Below are 20,845 nucleotides of genomic sequence, written 5' to 3'. Positions count from 1 at the left end.
TAAGGGTATCAAGAGTTTTTTTTTCCCTAAAGAAAAGAGAGAAAAAAAGTTCCAAGTAAGCAAAAGCTTACTAGGGTGTAATTTGTTCTTTTTTCTTTAAAAAAGAAAAAACAGATTTTCACTTAAAAAAAAGATAACTAAGCGGTGTAAATAAAATACACTTTAAGAATGTAAATTGAGCTTGGCATATATGAGAAAAGTGTATAAATGACGTGAATTAATTAGCAAAGGGATTAAATTTTTTTGTTTTTTCGATATCACGACGCAAGTAACATTATAATTAGTACAATTAAACGGAACTTGTGAGTGTCGATTTCCTTTTTCAAAAAAAAAAAAAAAAAAAATGTACCGATTTTTCTAAATTTTCACCTTCCTTTTTTTTTCTTCTTTCTTAATTGCCCATTTGATCAGTACAAGTCTCTCAAAACAAGTAAGATAGGGGAAAAAAATTTTTTCTTAATTTAAAAAACAAACAATTTTTCGTTAACTCAAATTTACGAATTTAAAATTGAGTCATAGAAGAATCCCAAACGCGTCACAATAATTGTTTTCAATTACACATTCTTCTTTTTTTTTTACAATCAAATTACAGGTACATAGAAATTTTTTTTTCCAAAAAAAACAATCCCGATACAAAAATTTCAATCATATTAAAACAAAAAATGAATTCAAAAAAATTTTTTTTTCTAAACGTTAATTAAAAATAGTTAATAAAATGAGAAAAATTATTAAAACGAATTTTCTCCTCAGATATTTGTAGCGGTTTAAATAATTTTTCTATCTCCTACAAAAAAAAAAAAAGAATCGATATCTCTGCCTTTGAAAATTAGCAAAAATGATCGTCATTCAACGACGTAAATCTATGAATACGATAAGATTAAATTAATAACTTTTTTTTCAACAAAAAAAAAGAAAAACTAACCGCCGCACTTTTTTTTACACGATAAAATAAAAAAATAAAAAAAAAAAAAAAAACCTTCCCCCAAAAAAAAGACAGGTCGGGAATTAAAATAATAAAAAATGACAAAATATTTGTTTTCAGTTTCAGAAGTATTTATGTAGGGCCCAGTCTTACAAAAAAGGTAACCGCGTCAATCTAAAAGGGGGACACGGGCTCAATTTCGCATTTTTTAAATAAAAAAAAAAAAAAAAATATTTTTTTTTTTTAACAATCAGTGCACTGTCGTGCCAGTTTAAATTTGCAATTTTCTCATTTTGACGAGATTATACTGAGAAAGTAGGTTTTTCATTTTACTTTAAATCTAGAATACAATTGTCACAAGCATAAACAATTAAAAAATAAAAAATAAAAAAAATAAAAAAAAAAAAAAAAAAAAAACGAAACTTCAATCGAAAATTACAAATCCTACTTTCATTTTATTCCTATAAACTTCGGTTTTTGATTCAAAATTCTTTTTTTTCTCTTTTTTTTTTTTTTTTTTTTTTTTTTAATTTGAAAAAAAATTCAAGCGGACAAATTCTGTGTGTGTGTATGTATTGTTTTTTTTTTTTTTTCATCAAATCGCTTATAAATATATATATAGGTAAATTGTACATACATATATTTATATACGTCGAAAATGACCACCTATTTAAAATTGCCTCGAAAGTATTCGGCGCCATCATCATCATCATTATTATTATTATTATTATTATTATTATTATCATTATCATCATCATCTTGGTAAATTCGCAGTGTACAAAGGCGGAGGAAAACTTTTAAAAATGATCTCTCGCATTTTATAGCCTGAGCACTCTGCGTGTGTGTCTTGATATTTTGTTTTTACGCATTGGGAACTTTATTTATTTTTTTTTTTTTATGTTTTTTGTGTGTGTTTTTTTTTTAAGAACAGACGAGTCATAGCTAAGGTTTTTTTTTCTTTTTTTCTTTAGTATTTTTTTTTTTTTGTAATTTTTTTTTCTTAAATTGGTGCTGATCTGTAAGTGGCATTTAGGCTGGGATTTGCTTCACGGTGGTGTTTGGGATTTGAAATCAGTGGATATTGGCGCATCACATGGCATACTTGCGCGTCCATTCTCGTGCCAATTCGTTGTACTTCTCTCTGTCTGTTTTATATATCCTTGCTATCTCAGGTACCAGAGGATCATCTGGATTTGGATCGCACAGCAGAGAGCATATCGATAACAACACTGTAAATTATAAATTAATTAAAATTAATTAGCAGAGTTTATAAAAATTATTATTATATTTTTCAAAATTAAGTGGTTGAGAATTTTTTTATTTTTTTATTTTAATTAAATTTAATTAGTCAAATAAGTATTTTACTTTAAATAATTAATATTATTAGAATATTAAATCCATTTCAATAATTCCATAATAAGAATAATTCTACTGGAATATTATCAAGAAAATTTATTTCCAATATTTTAGAATCGAAGACGTAAAAAATTTTAATTTAGACAAATTTCTAAAAAAAAAATTCTGACAACAATTCAATTTTAGAGTTTTTATTTGAAATTTTAAAAGAAATATTAAAATTATTAAAAATCATTGAACTTTGAAAGAGTTATTTTTTTTTACAAAATAATTAAATTTCAAAAGATTTTGTTAAATTTTTAAATATTAATTAAATTTTTACAAAATTGAAAATAATTCATCAAATAATTATAGATAACATTTTTCAAAAGTAATTGAATTTTCAAAGATTTACAATTCAGATTTTTGAAATTAATTGAACATCAAGTGATTTTTAATTAAAATTTTTGCTGATAAAGAATTTATTAGAAATTACAGACAAAAATTTTTAATTGAAAAATAGTTTCAAATAATTGAATTTTTAAAGAATATTATAAAAATTATTAAATTTTTGTTGAGTTACAGTTGACAAATTTTGAAATAATTCAATTTTAAAAAGGTTTTTTAATTAAAATTTTTGGTAATTTTATTTTTGTTGTTGAATTTCAAAAAAATTTTTAATTGAAAAATAATTTAAGATAATTGAATTTGTCAAAAATTTTATTAACATTTCATAAAAATAATTAATTTAGAGAAAAATTTTAGTTAAAAATTTGTTAAATAATTAAGATCTAAAGAAGATTTGCATTACTTTTAATATTCTTTCGTTAATAACAATAAATTAATTAAAATTTGAATTTTTTTGACAAGAATATTTAATTAATTTAATTTAAGAAATTAAATCGTTGTAAATAATAATTTTAAAAAATATAAAAATAATTAAATTTAATGAAAATAGAAAAATTTACTTGTTTTTAAATTCTCATCATACTGAAGAAGTTTTTAATTTGTGGAATTTTTTAAAATTATTTTTAAATATTTCTTAACTATATTAAATATTTTTTCCTTCTATTATTTTGATATTAGAAATTGAGTTTTTTTTCGATTATTGGAAGTGAGAAATAAAACACCAAATCTGTAAATAGTGAAAAAAAAACAACTGACAAAAAAATTTAGGAGTAATTTCCAAAAATTGATCAATCATAATTTTTTTGTAATTAATATTATTTTTTTAATTTATAAATATTATGTATGATAATTTTTAGAATATCGTTTTTTTTTTGTTTTGTTTCAATTATTGTATGATGAATAAATACTGCGTATTTTCTTTTTTATATTTTTCTCTTTAAACTGAAACTTAATCCGTTATTGACTAACTTTACAATTACAGACTTAAAGCAGATTAAAATTTCTTTGCAAAAACAAAAAATTAAATTGTCTGCTTCGCTTTATTATAACAAGTGAAATATAAATGAATTTAATTTTTCTTTTAAAGAAAAACTTTCTTTAAATTTATTTATTTCACAAATAATAAAACAGTTTTTAAATTTTTATTTTTTCAAATTATTATTTAACAGAAATTCCATTTAATCAAATTCTTATATTACGGAATTGTTATTTAAAATTTTTCACTTTACAGACTTATTATTTTCATTGAATTTAAATTTGTTAAAATTATTATTTACTTTTCATTAAAGAGAATAGTCATTTAAAAGAACTTTTATTTTTACTTCATTTATTCGAATAAATATTTGGCAAAATAAATTTAGATACAAAATTTTTAAAAATTAACCAATCAAAAGTTATCAATGAAATTATTATTGGTTTATTTTAAAATTAGTGCAAAAAATTTTCTGCCACATATTAATTCGGAAAAATAAAAATTCTGTAAAATAAAAATTCATTCGGCATCGTAAAAAAAATTTTCATTGGTAGACTTTTTTAAAATCGGTTACAAGTTCTTTAATATAAATATATTTTGATTTTGAAAGAAACAAGAAATACTAGTTTTGATCGTATTATTTAAAATAAATAAAAAAAAAATTGAAATTTAAAAAAGAATAATAAAATTTAATAATTAAGAAATTTAAGAAATTCAATTTTAAGTGGAAAATTAAAAAAAAAAAGCCATACCTTTTGATATAGTGAGTGCGGGAGACCACTGCGATCTCAAAATATCCAAACAAATACTTCCATTACTGTTAATATTAGGGTGATAAATTCTTGTAGTGAATGCAACCTATAAATAAACGAAAAGAAAAATTAGTTTTCTATTTTAGAAATTCTGTAAAGATTTTAAATACCTATGTGTATGTAAATTAGTTAAAGTTACGTGTAATTTTCAAATTTTTTCAAATTTAAAAATTACTTACTCTTTTCTACAAATGAATCAACTTTTTTTTTTTAATTTACTTTAAAAAATAATAAATAGATTATATTATTTAAAATATAAATAATTAGAAAATAATTTTTTTTTTCATTACGAACATTTGGTGGTTTAAAAAGTTTTGAAAAATGATTAATCGTTAGATAATTATTTCAAATAAATAATTGATTAATGAGAAAATAATTTTCTTTTCAATACGAACCTTTGGAGGTTTAAAAGGATAATCTGTGGGAAAATGAATTGTAAGGAAAAATACGCCTCCTTGATACGGGCTGTCAGGCTGAAAAAAAGAAGTAAAAATTATTAATATATATTTTGTTTTTAAAAAAACTTATTTTTAAATTTTCAAAAACCAAATTTATTTGAATTCCGATTTTCGATGCAAAAAGAATTTTCAGGTACAAATAAAAAAAAAATTTACATAAAAAAATTACTGGCTTAAAAAAATAATATAATTTGCAAGTAGCCTTTAATTTTCAAATAAAATAACTAATATTGGCAAAAAAAAAGAAAAATATTTTATAAATATTGGTCTTGCATTGATTATGAAATTCGTGTTATTTTTAGATTAGAAATTACTTACTGGTCCCATAATCGTTGCCTGCCAATGGAATACTGAAAAAGACAATGATGCAAGGTAAGTATTCGTAGTGACTGCAAAAATGTTTATTCAACAAAAATTTTTTATAAAAAACAATTTGTAAAAAAATCGATTTACAAAATCAACAATATTTTAAAAAATAATAAATTTTTAAAATGATTAATAATAATAATAATAATAATAATAATAATAATAATAATAAAAATAATAATAATAATAAAAATAATAGTAACAGTAATAATAATAAAAATAATAACAGTAATAATAATAATTACAACAATAATAATAAATTCGGACAATAAATAAAATATTATAAATAATTTTTAAAACAAAATGTAAATAAAAATTGATTTTAAATAATGGAAATTGATTTTTCCCCCCTCCAATATAATCAGAAACAAAATCGATATTTTAAATAAAAAATATTACCAAGAAATATTATTTCAACAAAGGAAAAATTTTATAATAAAGTGAATGTACAATATAAAACATTATTCTTATTTCTCAAACAATAAATAGTACATTTCGATTTATAAATATTTAATAAACTTAAACTTATAGCCTCTAGTTTCTTAAAAAAAAAAAAAAAGAAAAAAAGTTTCTTCCACGAGCTTTACACTTCAGGAAATAGTTATAAAAAAAAAAAAAAAAGTTTTATTCAACTATATAAGTAAAACTTTTTCATTGTTATGAACAAAATAAAAAAATTATATACATTTTAACATTTATATGAATTTATTGAAATAAATTAAATATTTGTACTTGAAAAATTGAAGAAAATTTGTAAATTAAAATTTCTAATAAAATAATAAAAATATCTAAATTAAAAAAATTTAAAAAAAAAATATCGAAATAATTTATTTATACAAATAAATTGAAAACTAAATAAAAAGGTAAAAAAAGTAAAAAGGTAAAAATAATATAAAAAAATAAATAAAATAACGAAAAATTACAAAATAGATTTTTCTCTCTTTTTGTTAATAATGAAAAAGAAGAATGAACAATTTTTGTTTTTTAAAGAAGGAAAAAAGAAATTAAAAGAAATTCTTTGCACACGGTTGAAAGAAAATGGCGTCCAGGTAAGTATCGCGAAGGTATAAGTTTATGCAATTCAAATAAAACATGTTAATCGAGTTTTTTTTTTTTTTTTTTTTTTGCTTTTCTTCTTCTTCTTTTTCTCTTTATTTTAAATTTATTCGTTTAAGTAAAAGAAAAATAACAAACAAACGAAAAGAAAGGGAAAATAAAAAAATAATTGCAATTTTCTCATTGTAAAACCTTGAATGTAAATACACTCAATGAAAAATGTGAATAAAATTAAAATTCTTGATTAGAGAAGCTTTAATTTTTTTTTTTTTTTTTGCAAATGGTTATTAATTATAAAAAAAAAAATCGAAACTTACAATCATCACCTACTGGTCCAGCTGAGCATTGTGCTGGTGGATCCCTTCCGAGATCTTGAAGTTCCTGAAAAAATTACAACAATTCTTGTGAATTACAATATTAAATAACAATAAATAAACGAAATTATTTTACAAAAAAATTTAAATTATTCTCAACAAAAATCAAAATTATTCTACAAAATTGAAATCAAAACTATTTAGAAAAAAATAAAATCAAAATTGTTTTAAAAAAATAAATAAACAAAATTATTTAACAAAAAATTTAAATTATTTTACAAAAATCAAAATTATTCTAGAAAATTGAAATTAAAACTATATTTAAAAAATAAATAAATAAATAAATAAAATCAAAATTGTTTTAAGAAAAAATTAAAATCAATAAAATTATTATAAAAATAACAGTAATATTATGTTACAAAAAAATTAAAATTAATAAAATTTTGTAGAAATTAAAAGCAATAAAAATTAAATTAAAATCAGTGTTTTCTTCTTTTTTCTCTTTTTTTTATTATAATTTGGTAATTTTAGTACGAAAAGGCATTTTTTTTTTAAAAAAGAAAAATACTAAAAAATTAATAAAAAAAAAATTAAAATCAAAATTTTGTAAATATTCTAATCAATAAAATAAAATTAATGAATAATTAAATAAATATATATTAAAATTATCATTGACTCATTAAAGAGGACATCATTTTTGGTAGAGTGTTTATATTTTTCAATTGCAAAACTTTTAATAATAAACTGTCAATTTTCACGTGAAAATAAATAATATTTCAAATAATCAAACAAAATTAAATCTATCGTTGGAAATAATTTCCTGCAAAAAAAAAAAAAAAATTCCTATTCAGTAGAAGTAGAAAAAAAAAAATTAAAAAATAAAAATTACCAAAACATTTAAATTGAAAACATTAAAACGAAGTCATTTTTAAAAAAACGACCAAAAATTCTTTCAAAATACAAATATAATTTGTTAAATTTATTTTAAAAGAGAAATGTCATCACATTACACGAATTATGAAAATACAAATAAAATGAATTTCATAAAAAAAAAAAAATCAATAATCACCGTACATTTTCAACGGCCTATGTAAAAAAAAAAAAAATTGCACTGAAAATTTTTCCTTTAAATACAATTTATATTAGTGACAATAAATTTTCCCTAACTTCGCATTTTTGTCAATAATATCATCACAAAATATTTCTTGACCTTAACCTAATTAAAAAGGCGTACATAGAGAGAGAGATATATATATATATAGATATAGAATAAACAAATTCTACTCCCAATAACCTCTCTCAATAACATTTTTAATTTATTATAAATATCACGAAAATGAAAAATATAATTTGCAAATTTATTTTCATGCAAGAGCAGTGAATCAAACCAGTCAAACTACATTTTGACTGAATAATGAAAAATTGTCCTTGGATCGACTCCCAAGAGAATACGAAAAAAAAACCCCGAAAGAAAGCCAGAGAAAATTTCTATTTTTCATTTCATGCATTTTTTTTTTGAGTAATAAATCAAAAATTACAATTTCACTTGAGACAATGATAAAACAATAATGAGTCATTCTATATGGCTCATGGCATTTAACAATTAACGTGTCATTACACTGCGCTTGACGAAAAAAAAAAAAATTTCCAAGAATTATATGGAGAAAAAAAATGTCCCGAGACGACGAATCTTTGGAAATGAGAATTTCTGTATTTTCTCAAGTTATCTATAGAACAAGGAATATATATATATATATATATATATATATATATATAGCTATATATATCTATATATATATAATATAATGCACGGTTTTACGTTACTTCCGGCAATTTATCGGACATCACTTGGGTTTTTCCGATTTTCACTGTCATTTAGAAAAAAGCGAAACACTATCAACAACGCACAATAATTCATTAAATAAGAAACAATAAACGATGGAAAAATTGGAGTATTCCATATCATCATCTATATATGTATATATATATATAGAGAGAGAGAGATATAGATATATATATGATGATGGGAGAAAAAAGGAAGGCCAAAAAGCCAACATGATTTTTCAATGCTACCTCACATTGCTACACTGCAAAAATCGTTAAGGGCGTTCAACTTAAACATCAAACACTTGGAACACTGGATAAAATTGATTTTCAATCATTTTAAAAACACTGACCGATTATTCACGTACCTTATTAATTCGTTTTAAAGCCATTTGACGAACTGTGTTTGATATTAAACTGGCCAGAAAACCAGACAACGAGAACCCGCTAGGCAGAGATCTTTGATTAGGGATTACAAGATGGCTGCCTTCTAAACGTCGGTGTACCGCGTGACTCAAGCGACGGTTTATATTTTTCACACACAACCAAATTTATATTAAAATATGAAGTCAAGAGAACCTTTTTTTTTTTTTAGTTTCACAATTGTGATCAAATAAAATTATATATATATTGATGATAAATTTTAATTTAATAGAATGATAATTATTAAATGTTGAATGTATTTCGACATAAGGGTTATTTTTTTATTTTTGTGGTTGAAACCTTGAGCTCGCCGTTTGTGCTCGACGGATTTCCTTTTATCGACAATTGACAGATTTCTGTTGTAATACTGATAATTTAACGATAGATGGCGCGCTGCTCAGAGCGCGGGAAATTTTATTTAAATTAAAAATTTTCAAATAAAAATTAATATAAATTGGATAATGAAAAAAAATTAATTTATAAGTAATTGTAGGTAATTATTATTATCTTTCGTATGGGAATAGTAGTAGAATTTAAAATATTTAAGAAACGATAAATTATCAAATTGAAAAAAAATCAATATAATAAAATATGTAATTATGAAAAAAAAAAACGTGGGAATTATTAATTGATGGTAAATTATAAAATGTGCAAATAAAAAATAGGAAAAAATGACAATTTTACAAAAAAAAAATTTAGAAATAAAATTATTTTAATTTTTTAAATAATTTTTTTTTTTTAAAAAAGTAAAAATGTTTTTTAAATAATAATTATTTTTAGAAAATAAAATTTTTTTTTAATAATTTCTTTACAAAATAAAAAAAATTAAATTATTTCTTTATAAATAAATTTTTAAAATAAAAAAAAAATTTAATAATTTCTTTACAAAATAAAAAAATAAAAATGAAATTACCGTTATTTCCAGCACAAAAATTAAAAAATATAAATAAAACAAAAATAAAAATTCAATATAATTTTTTCATTAGGAAATATAAAATATTATGTATTAAATAAATAAATAAAAAATTTGAAGTCAAAAATTATGAATATTAAAATTAAGGTATCTTTAAAATTTCAAAAAATTGAAAATTATTTAAAATGCATTGCAGAATTAAACATTTTTTTAATTTTTTAGTTTTTCAGTTTCAAAAAAAAAAAAAAAAAAATTCGTTACACATTTTTTGTAAAATATAATGAGTAGGCAAAAAATTATTATTAGAAATATAAGAAAATAAATTTTTTAAATAATTGAAAAATTTCGAAAGTTTTTTAAAATTGTCAAAATAAAATATTAACTGTCATTTTAAAAAAAAATTGTCGTTCATAACCTTTTTTTAAAAATTCAGTTATTGTTTTTTACTGAAAAAAATGTTTCATACAAAAAATAAATAGAAATTTAATAAAAAATGATTGATTAAAAAAAATTTAACATTATTTATACGAAATGTATGAATTATTAATCATCTCAAAAATGGTGCAAAATTTGAATTTAATTAAAAAAAAAAATCAGTTCAGTTGTCAAAATTATATAATTTTTCAATTTGACTTATAATTTTTTGAATAATAAAAAAAAATGTCCTCCAAGAAAAAGGGTAATTATAATTTTATGTAAATTCTATACAGCAGATTGAAATTTGTAAATTAATTATAGAGAAACAATTTATTATTAAATTTTAGCGTTTATATTAGAAAAATTTATTTAATATTTGGAACATTGAAAAAAAATTTTTTTTTTTTAATTCTAAAAAAAAATTAACAAGGTTATGTAGAAATTTAATTTAATTTTTAGAAACTTTGAACTAAAGCCAAAAATATGACGCATGAATTTTTGCTTTCAAATTTATAAAAAATCTCGTTAAATTATTTTTAACTTATTCCCTAGGTCAATGATTACACTAAAATGTGTTTCCTATATTTATATATTAGTTGCAACTTGCAAAATATTTTGGAAATTAACTTTTCAACAAATGTAACTAATATTTTTGAATTTTTATAGTTTATTTATTACATTTTACTGAATAAATTTTTTTTCTATTTTAAATAATTTTATTATTATTTTTATTTTTAGGTAATTCAATTTACAATTAATTAATTAATTAAAATTTTTAATTAAAATTAATTAAAGAGAGATTTAGGATTTTTTAATTTGAAAAGCTTTTTAAGAAATTTTTATAAAAGTTTTAAAAAACGTAAAAATAAATGAAACAAGTAAAAAAAATTTTTTAATGCATTTAAAAAAATATTTTTTTTATTATTTATCTTTAATTTATAAACATAAAAAAATTGTATTTTTTGTTTTTAGAGGTAAATAAATATTTCTTTCTTTCATAAAAATTTCATATTTGGTTCAAAAAAATTAAAAATTTCTTTCAAATATTTATTTATTTTTTGAATTTATTTATTTTGAAAAAAATTGTTTCTGACAAACAAAATTATAATTTTAAACAAATATATATTTATTTTTATTTTATTCAAATATATTTTTAATTCTATAAAAAAAAAATTTCTCTGATCGTAAATTTAAATATATTTATATAATTATAAAGAAAAAAAAAAGTATGTTAGTTATAAGGTAAATGAGTTTTTGAATCTAAATGCACTTTATAAGATTTAATTATAATCTAATACTAAGGCATGTGATTAAAAAATGGAAAACAGTTAATTTAAAACTTTAATATAATGAAAAAGAAAATTTTTTACAAAAAATAAATAATGTTAAAAAATTAAAATACATATATTATAAATTTTGAATTAAATGGCATTTTATAAATTTTTATTTTCAGTATTTAAACTGTGTATATATATATATGTGTTTGTGCTTATATGAACTTTCCCAGAATCTCATCAACATAATTGGTTCTCGTCCTCGCGCTAATTTAATTCACTTTCTCTTTTATTACCAGTTATTAACAATTTATATCAGGTTAATGGGTCGTTCTTTTTGTAAATTTTGCCCAAATATTTGTTTATTTTATTATATTTATTTTCTATAATACTACTATATGCATCCAGAAAGAAGATTCTTTGTTTCAAAGAACGTTTTTTTGAAACAAAGAAATTTGTGCATTGTTATCAAAGAAAAATTTCTTTGATTTAAAGAAATTATTTCTTAACTGTTTTTTTTGTTGACTCAAAGAAATATTTTTTTGATTTTACAAAATTTTTTCTTTGAATCAAAAAAATAAATTTTTACTTTAATGCACTTTAATTCAAAACACTTGGAAAATTTTTTGTTCGTAAAAAACAAAGAAAACTTTTTTAATTCAAATAAATTTCATCTTTGATTCAAAGAAATCTTTTTTTTAGGTTTATTAGAATTAATTATTATTATTATTATTATTATTATTATTATTATTATTATTATTATTATTTATTTGATCATTTATAGAAAATGAAAACTGCAATTGCGAGAAAGCTCGTGCAAAATCATCAAAACGATCATCAAAAAAATCATCAACCAATGGAAAATCAAATAGAAAAAGGCAAACATTAGTTTTTAATCCCGATGAAGAAACATATGCCGAACCTTATATGCATTCACTTAATGAAGAATTTTCAAAAATAACATTAATATGCGATTCAAAAATTGAACTACCATGGAAAGAAATAGCATTAAAATCAAAAGAAATAAAAATTCGTAATGAAATTGGAAAAAAATTCAAATCCACAAATTCAGAGACAGAATTAGAATTAAAAGAAAATGAAAAAAATAATCAACTTGTGGAAAAAGAATCAAATAATAAAATGTCATTACCGTGGAAAATGTTGATAATTTCTGATGATATAGGAAGACAGGAAAATAATATTACAACACTTGGATTAAATCAATGTGATTCAAAACTTGAAATACCATGGGATATTCTTGTTTTTAATTCATCGGTGAAAATAAATTCAACACCATTCGTTGAGGAAGAGTGCATTGAAAAAGATGTTGAAATTCCATGGAATGATTTGATGATACCGCATAATTTAATAATTGAAGCTAAAAAAATAATTCAACATCCATCTAATAAACATTCACCACGATCTACAATGGCGGGTAAACGTCGTGGGTGTTCACCGTGTATAAGAGCACGTACTAAGGAATTAAAAAAACAATCGAAATAAACAAAGAAAAAAAAAATTCTTGTTTAATATTATGTATTTATTTACTTTTTTTTTTGGTTTTTATTGAAAATTTTGTTAAACAAACATACTGTTAAGAAATTAAAAATTGAAAAATATAAAATGAAAGCAGACTTTTTTTTGTAAAGTAAAAGTAAAATTAACTTTTATCAGCAGTCGGTAAAACAGATGTCACTGTTTAAATCTGTTTTACCGATAGCTGATAAAACAGATTTTAATTTTTTTAAGTTCACCAAAAAAAACTAGTTTACTCCAGGGGTTTTTAGTGTCACTAATTACAAATCTAATATGAAATTTGTTATTAGTGACCCCGAAAATTCCCAATCAACGAGTTTGAAGTGAATGTGATCTATTTTTAAAAAATCTTTCACCACATTAAATCAACCATTTTAAATATAGCTTATATCTGATATATATATATATAATAACATCGGATTTATAATCGCAGTGATCCAAAAAAAACAATTTTAGAAATTGCATGAATTTTATCCAAATTTAAATGTAGCCGAAACTCTATTCGACATAATTATTATTTATTACAATTTTTAACAGTCCTGGGGGTCAATTACATAACTTATTCAGGATCCCACATTCCTTATTCCGGATTCCACGTTCCGTATCCAGATACCACATTTCGTTCTCTGGATTCCACATTCCGGATTCCACATTCCGCAAAATCGGGGTACAAATCACCCAGGATCCAAAATACGGAATGTTGAATCCAGAATGTGGAAAGTGAAATGCGAAATGTGGAATCCGTAATGTAAAATGTGGGATCCGGAATTTTGAAATTGGAATACGAAATGTGGGATCCAGAATTTCGAAAGTGGAATCCGGAATCCAATATATGAAATCCGGAAAAAGTTACGTAATTGACCCCCTGATTCTTATGTCTGCTGTCCAAAGTAAAAACCTAGTAAGTCGGTTTTCCGTAAGTTTGAAAGTTGATAGATCTGATCAAACGATTTTCAACCTTATTGAAAAGCGATTTAGTAGGTTTTTACTTTGAACATCAGATGTTGCCTAATATCCATTTGACACAATTAACCTAATCTTTATTTATGTCCCAATTATTATTTATGCTAATTTGTATTTAACACAATTTTTACTTTGTCCAATCTTTATCGCAGGTCTAATTCTTGTGTTCATACTTTGCGTTGATGAACAAGTGTCAAATGGACATTACCAAAAGAGATTTAGGTCTAGTGACGATTAGGTTACATGAAGATTGGGCCAAATGAGAATTATTGGTAGAGTGTAACGATTTGTCCAAATAAGTATTGGATTAAATTAAATTTTGATCAAATGGAAATTATCCCAAATATGGAGATATTTAGGACATTTGAGAATTATAGGGCAGATGAAAATGAAGACATGAATATTTATGTCAAATGTAGATTATACTCTAAATGAGAATTAGGCTAAAATCCTGGCGAATTCGGAAAACCGGATTTGAACCAAAGGTATATTATGCTGTTCGAATTTTGTCAACTTTGGTTATAATAGCAAAATTTTACTGCTAATCCATGAAATATGATAAAAAATACCATTGATACTGATTGTAATAATCATTATATAGGTGATCACTGATTATGAATAGTTTAGTTAAATCGTGCAAGAATTGAGTTAAATTAAAATCTAATTAATTGGTAATTGAGCCTCTGGAAAGTAAAACCACACATAAAATTTTGACCGCCATGCTAATTCAATGGGAGTAAGAAAGTGTAGTTTAATTTAACTTAATTCTTGCACAATTTAACTATAAACTAGTCATAATTTATCAGTATCAATCTGGTTTTTTTAAATCATACTTCATGGATTAGCAGCTAAATTTTAATCAAAAGTTAACTAAATTCGAACCACATGCATTCGGTTCTAACCCCGGTTTTTCGAATTCTCACGCAAGGAATTAAGATGATTGATAAGAAATAGGTTGAAGGGTTATAATAAAATTAAATAAAATTTACGCCAAGAAAAAATTAGGCTATATTTAAAGATTAGGCCACATAAGAATTAGACTTGATGAAGATTACACAAAATAAAAATACAGATTTGGTTAAATATATAAAGATTAGGATAAATAAGAATTGTGACAGTTATAATGATTAGGTCGAATATGAATTACATAAATGTCAAAAATTCAGATTCGGTTACATAAGAATTAGGTCAGTTAAAAATTGTAACAAACAATAATTATGCCGAATTAAATAGGTCACATATATATAAGAATCAGGTCAAGTGACGGATTGGCCTAAAATAAAAATTATGTTACAGAAAGATTATACGCAAATTTGAGAATTATCTCAAAAATAGTAATTAGGCCACACAGGATTAGATTATAAGTATAAATAAAGCTAAGGGAAAATAAGAACAGTGTAGAACAAACATATATTGGATTTCAAGGGATCGGAAAAAATATCCAAAGTAAACGAGAATCCGATATATATCCGGATAGATTTACATAAATATTTAAATCCAAAAGACTGGAATCCCCGCAGTACCTAATATTTCATCAATATTGCCTCAATAATGTCATTATTTCTGTAATGTTGCTGCAATTTTAGAATATTGAAGCAATGTTGCGAATATTGTTGCAAGTTTAGATGCTGTTTGGAATAAAATATTTGTTCTAGGCGGGAATTCGATTTTGCGAATACGAATTGGGTTCTAATTAGATTAAAAATAACCCTAATAACACAAGATATCTTGGGATATATTGATAATATTCTGCATATATCCTAGGAATGTCCTATGGATATCAAAAGGATCTCTTAAGGATATCCAAAAAATCGGCAGTTTGGATATCCCATGAATATCTGAGGATATCCACAGGATATCTTCTGGATATCTCTATAGACTTTTATAAATGTCCTCCAGAAATCCCATAGATATCGTCAGGATATCCCACAGATATCATCAGGATATCCCATAGATATCGTCAGGATATCCCACATATATTTTCAGGATATTCTCAGTATATCTTCTGGATGTCAAGAAGATATTCTCAGGATACTGTTTTTAAAGTCATTATGAGACTACGAGTGAGAATATTCTGTGAATTAAATTTTATATAAATAAAATAAAATGCAACTTGTTTTTCGAGAAAGTTGTTTAATTTGAACAATTATTAACTAATTTTTTTCTCATTCGTGATTCATTCCTTTATTCATATGCTTAATATTGTCACAAAATAAATTGGCTTTAAACAATATAAATTCTTCCCCGCAAATAACGAATAACTATTAATATTAATTATACATTAAGTGCATGAGTTTATTTAAAAACTTTGAAAAATGCGTTTCAAATCTTCATTTAAAATAAATTAGAAGCTCATAAGATTTTTGTTTTTATTATATTATTATTCATTATATTAGCTTAACAATTTTAACCTTTAAAAATATATGTTGAGATATTAAATATCCCGTGAATATTCTAAGAATATCCCACGGACATCCTGAGGATATCCCATGGATATCCTGCGATATAATATCCAATAGATATTTTGTGGATGTCTTAGGGATATCCTGTGGATATCCTATGGATGTCCTGTTGATATCCCACAGATCGGCGGTTTGGATATCCCAAGATATCCTGGGGACCATTCTAGGATATCGACCATTGATATGGATATCCTATGGATATCCTTTTGTTATGAAGGTAATTAGATTAAAAATAAATTAGACTAAGTGAGAATTGGATCATATGATAATTATAATAATCGAATTTAGGCAAATTATACATTGGACACATTTATAAATTTGATGAAAATTCATCCGTCTTTAGCAACATCTTTTTGGTATACGTATTTTTTGAGCCCACTGAGTTTTTATAACACAACCTCAACAACCGAGTTCTTCACTGAAGAGTTTCACATAAGAGTTGAACAATAATCTACAAGAGGGAACCAGTATCGTCATCCATAACAGTGTGTGTGCCTACCTTGGTGATTGTCTGTGTGTGCTATGTCGTCACGCATATCTTGCAAACATGCAATCGGCCACCCGTCGACAGTCGGCATTTGCCAGTAGACGCGAATGGTAGTTCGTGTTGTATGCGAGTTAAGAGTGTGAGTCATGGAACTCACAATTAAAATGGCGTAGAGCCACTATAGGTACAATCATGTCGCAATCTCATTGGTGTTTCATTGAAAACATTTTAAATCAAATTATGTTTCAAGTGTCCTAATCGTTGGACATAAACGGTATCAACGATTATTTATCATCAGTGTTAATTTTCAATTGGATTAAAATTCTTTAAAAACAATGAGTGTAAACTAATGTGGTTTATGGTGTGTATATATATATATATATGTGAGGTGAGTGTGAGTGAGTGTACAGTGCGAACAATATTATGATGATAATTTTGACAGCGAATATTAAATACAACAGTTTTTGTTATATTTGAAAAAAAAATATATATATAATTTTATCCTAATGGTATAGAAAGTTTAATGATTTGAGATTATTTTCGGATAATTTTTATTTTCTTTTTTTTTTTGGGCGCGATCACCTAGTTGGAAATAAATCTGCCTCTCATGACAGCTTGACGATCTTGCAATGAGTCAAGATGGCGCCACCGGCCTTTTGACATATCCACTTGATCATCAGCTGGATTTCACAGCCTTTCTGGATTATTTTTGATATATTATGAGCAGAGAATTTTACGTACCCTGCACGCCTTACGCATATTCGGTGAGTATATCTAACCTTCTTTATTGATTTTAGTTGCGGGAGTTTTTTTTTTTAAATATAGACTTATTCTTCTTTTTCTATATACTTTATACAGTAAGTTTATAGATATATATATAATGTACTTCAATTTGAAGGCCTCTCAAGGTTGGTTGCTTTTCTCTTTCAAAGATAGTCAAATATATGTATTATTCACTGTATTTTTGAAGAATAGAAGACTTATTAATGAATGGCCTAAAAAGATAATTGTTTTTAGTGAATTATGTATAATTACAGACATTAAAAGGATGACAATGCATTAGAGTTAGTTTATAAGTTGTCAGAAAAAAAAATCTAATTTTATAGTAATACGAGCGTTAAAATACGTTTGGGAAATGATTTTGGATTTAGAAACCATTAGGAACTTTAAATATCTAGAGTACTGTTGGATATGCGACATATTCTTAGGTTCTTAAAAAACACAATATCTTGGGAATTTTTATATTTTCCAAGTTCCTTTGATGTCTGCAATATATTGAATAAAAGACATGGTAATTATTCCAGTTTTGTTTTGCTTGTTATACTAAACAAAGCGCACAAATGACGTATTCCGCATTATTTAATTTGAATTGTAATCACACATGTTTGAACTACGTGTTAATTTTGCAATTAGTTAATCAACAAACTACATTTTTACAATTCAAGAATAATATATGTGAAAAAATTCATTACACATTGGTCGCACAGAATCGAAATTAGAATATTCGTTTCGAAGAATTCGATTTCCTTTCAGAATTGGTTTTATTGTCATCTTGAATGTCAGTCACCAGATGTGTGAAACAGAATTTTAGAATTTTCAAGTATACACCAGATGTGAAATATAGAAGAGATTTATGTCATCAGAGATTTTATGACAAAAATATACACCCATCTTAAAACACAGCATTTGTTAATAATAACGAAACAAAACAAAATTATATACCTTACGAAACATTTGTAAATTGACGTGAAATAAAACTAGTTATCTAAGCTTATTTTTTGTGTTGTAATATTTTGCAAAAAAAAAAAAATATTTTTCTAAGGAGAAATATTTATTTTATAAAATTTCAACAGAAAAAATAAAGATAATAGTAGATTTTTATCTGCTTTTATGTTCGCTAAAAATTTTAAGACAACATTTTTATTTCTACTTATAACCGATTGAGGCACAATTACAGAAAGCAAAACAAAATTTATTATGGTTAAAGAAGAAATGTTTCTGGATTTCCTAATATGAAAAGCTATCTTTGATGTTTGAGTATAAGATATTCTAAAATATCTGGATTATTGTGAGGGAAATCTGATGAAGCAAAGGAAAGCAAATCTATAGATAAGAATAAGTTTTAAGTTTCTTTGAGTAAAAACTATATAGGTATACTCATAGAATTATCTTATATCCTGTAACGTAAATAATCGATTTGATTATTTGCATATTGAATTATTTTGCATAAGACAGTTACAAATATTTCTTCAAAGATATATGTTCTATATATCATCGTACCAGTGACAATTTTATTTTCTAATTTCCAACAAATATCAAAATTCCTGAAAAGACTATTGACAGATTATATATCACTAGTACGTTCCTAGAATTTACCTTGAGAAATTTTGCAAAAACCCTATTACAACTGTTAAGATAATCTTACAATTAAACTATGATAGTAAGGAAATGCCGACGTGGAAAAATTTCTACGAAATTCTAATGGGAAATTACGATTATTTTATTTGAGAAGTTAAAAAAATTATTTCTTCATTTAACAAAATAATTTTCTTGACAATCAAGAGTCTTTTCAATCATCATCCTTGAGGACTTTATTTGTTTCTTTGACAAACCAAAATCATCCGGATGACAAAGAGTCAATGAAACATCAATCCTCGAGGTATTTTTATTCCTTTTGACAAACCAAGCCATCAGAGTGATAAAACCCCCACAGCACCGAAACTTTTCTAAGGATTTCCTAAAGATTTATTTGAATTCTTCGGAATATTTAATTGCAATGTTTAGTAAAAATTGTGTAAAGATTTAAATGTCCCGATTAAATAAATGTTTAGTGTGAAACTTTATGAAACTTTCATTTAAATGTTCAGGAAAGTTTTGTCCTAAACATTTATTCAAGTGGGACATTTAAATCTTTACACAATTTTCACTAAACATTGCAATTAAATATTCCGAACATTTTAAATAAATCTTTAGGAAATCTTTAGGAAAGTTTCGGTGCTGTGGGGGAATTCATCATCCTGGTAACCAGAAGTCAGTGGAACATCATTTTGGAGGATTTTTTTTTGACAAATCAAGTCATCAGGGTGATAAAACTCATATCCGGATGACTTGGTTTATCAAAAAGATCAAAACATCCTCAAGGATGAATTTCCTCTGACTCCTGATCATCAGGAAAATTGTTTGTTGAATGAAAAAATAATTTTCTCAACTTTTCAAATAAAATAATCAGAGTTTCCCATTTAAATTTCGAAAAATTGTTTGTTGAATGAAAAAATAATTTTCTCAACTTTTCAAATAAAATAATCAGAGTTTCCCATTTAAATTTCGAATTGGTATTTCACAGAAATTTTTCCACGTGGGTGATTTAATTTTAAATGATTTCTTTATTTATGTTACAATAAGAAAAATATGCTTTTGCATCTAAAGCATGAAAATTATTAATTCATCAAAAATAGTCATTTATTTTAACAATTTTTAAATTTAGCGCCACTATCTATAATTTTGTGTTATATAATTGGCACTTGTACTTTTGTCAATTCACAAGATTCCTAACCTAAAAATTTAATATAAATTTCTTTGTCCCCTTTGTCATTACTAAAAATTAACATAAACGCTAATTACTCTTCTTTAATCAAAAAATAAATTCCGGTGGAATTTTCATATAAATAATTAAGTCACGTTAATGGATTATTCTTTTTAATTATAATTTTCGGCATCTGTTATTTTTTTGTACCTAATTTTTTTTTTCTCCTAAATTCTTGTAAATTATGCAAAAATATTTTCCCTACCTTTCAATTCGATGAAATAAATTTAATGATATAAAAATATATGTCTACTGAACTGAAAACGATATAGCCTATTTATATTATGTGACAGAATAAAAAATTACCGATACTTTGTTT

General features: G+C 23.6%; 3 protein-coding genes across 4 annotated transcripts in view; 2 read left to right on the top strand and 1 right to left on the bottom strand.

Moving 5' to 3' along the window:
- Positions 1-1,031: 1,031 nt before the first annotated feature.
- On the bottom strand, positions 1,032-9,155 carry LOC127281511 (ubiquitin-conjugating enzyme E2-17 kDa). Its single transcript, XM_051305232.1, has 6 exons — positions 8,837-9,155; positions 6,648-6,711; positions 5,227-5,258; positions 4,846-4,923; positions 4,391-4,496; positions 1,032-2,151 (listed from the first exon to the last, which is right to left on the bottom strand). Exons 1-6 carry the CDS (start codon positions 8,858-8,860, stop codon positions 2,012-2,014), a joined length of 444 nt encoding a protein of 147 aa, XP_051161189.1. The 5' UTR covers positions 8,861-9,155; the 3' UTR covers positions 1,032-2,011.
- Positions 9,156-10,213: 1,058 nt separating this feature from the next.
- Positions 10,214-13,124, top strand: LOC127281538 (uncharacterized). The gene is made up of 2 exons (XM_051305263.1): positions 10,214-10,483; positions 12,280-13,124. Exons 1-2 carry the CDS (start codon positions 10,465-10,467, stop codon positions 12,996-12,998), a joined length of 738 nt encoding a protein of 245 aa, XP_051161220.1. The 5' UTR covers positions 10,214-10,464; the 3' UTR covers positions 12,999-13,124.
- A 3,888-nt stretch (positions 13,125-17,012) lies between these two features.
- LOC127281584 (uncharacterized) overlaps positions 17,013-20,845 on the top strand; it is a 210,881-nt gene continuing 207,048 nt past the window's right edge. Inside the window, exons 1-2 of one of the 2 annotated variants that reach the window (XM_051305351.1) lie at positions 17,014-17,304; positions 17,530-17,707. In XM_051305351.1, the coding sequence (XP_051161308.1) occupies positions 17,663-17,707 (45 nt within the window). In that variant the 5' untranslated portion in view covers positions 17,014-17,304; positions 17,530-17,662. Of the gene's footprint in view, positions 17,708-20,845 lie in introns of both variants that reach the window. The other variant, XR_007843061.1, reaches the window with a different exon arrangement.

Source organism: Leptopilina boulardi, unplaced genomic scaffold, assembly GCF_019393585.1.
Source record: "Leptopilina boulardi isolate dan_hultmark-lab unplaced genomic scaffold, ZJU_Lbou_2.1 LbouV2_273, whole genome shotgun sequence".
NCBI classification, from domain to species: Eukaryota; Metazoa; Arthropoda; class Insecta; order Hymenoptera; family Figitidae; genus Leptopilina; species Leptopilina boulardi.
Note: the sequence above shows the minus strand (reverse complement) of the source record. Positions and strands in the feature narration are given on the sequence as shown.

Coding starts and splice junctions, on each gene's coding strand:
- LOC127281511 (XM_051305232.1), bottom strand. CDS start 8,860: ATGGCTTTAAAACGAATTAATAAG. Junction 5,259..6,647: donor TGGACCAGTAGGTGATGATT/GTAAGTTTCGAT, acceptor TGTCTTTTTCAG/TATTCCATTGGCAGGCAACG. Junction 2,152..4,390: donor CGCACTCACTATATCAAAAG/GTATGGCTTTTT, acceptor TATAATTTACAG/TGTTGTTATCGATATGCTCT.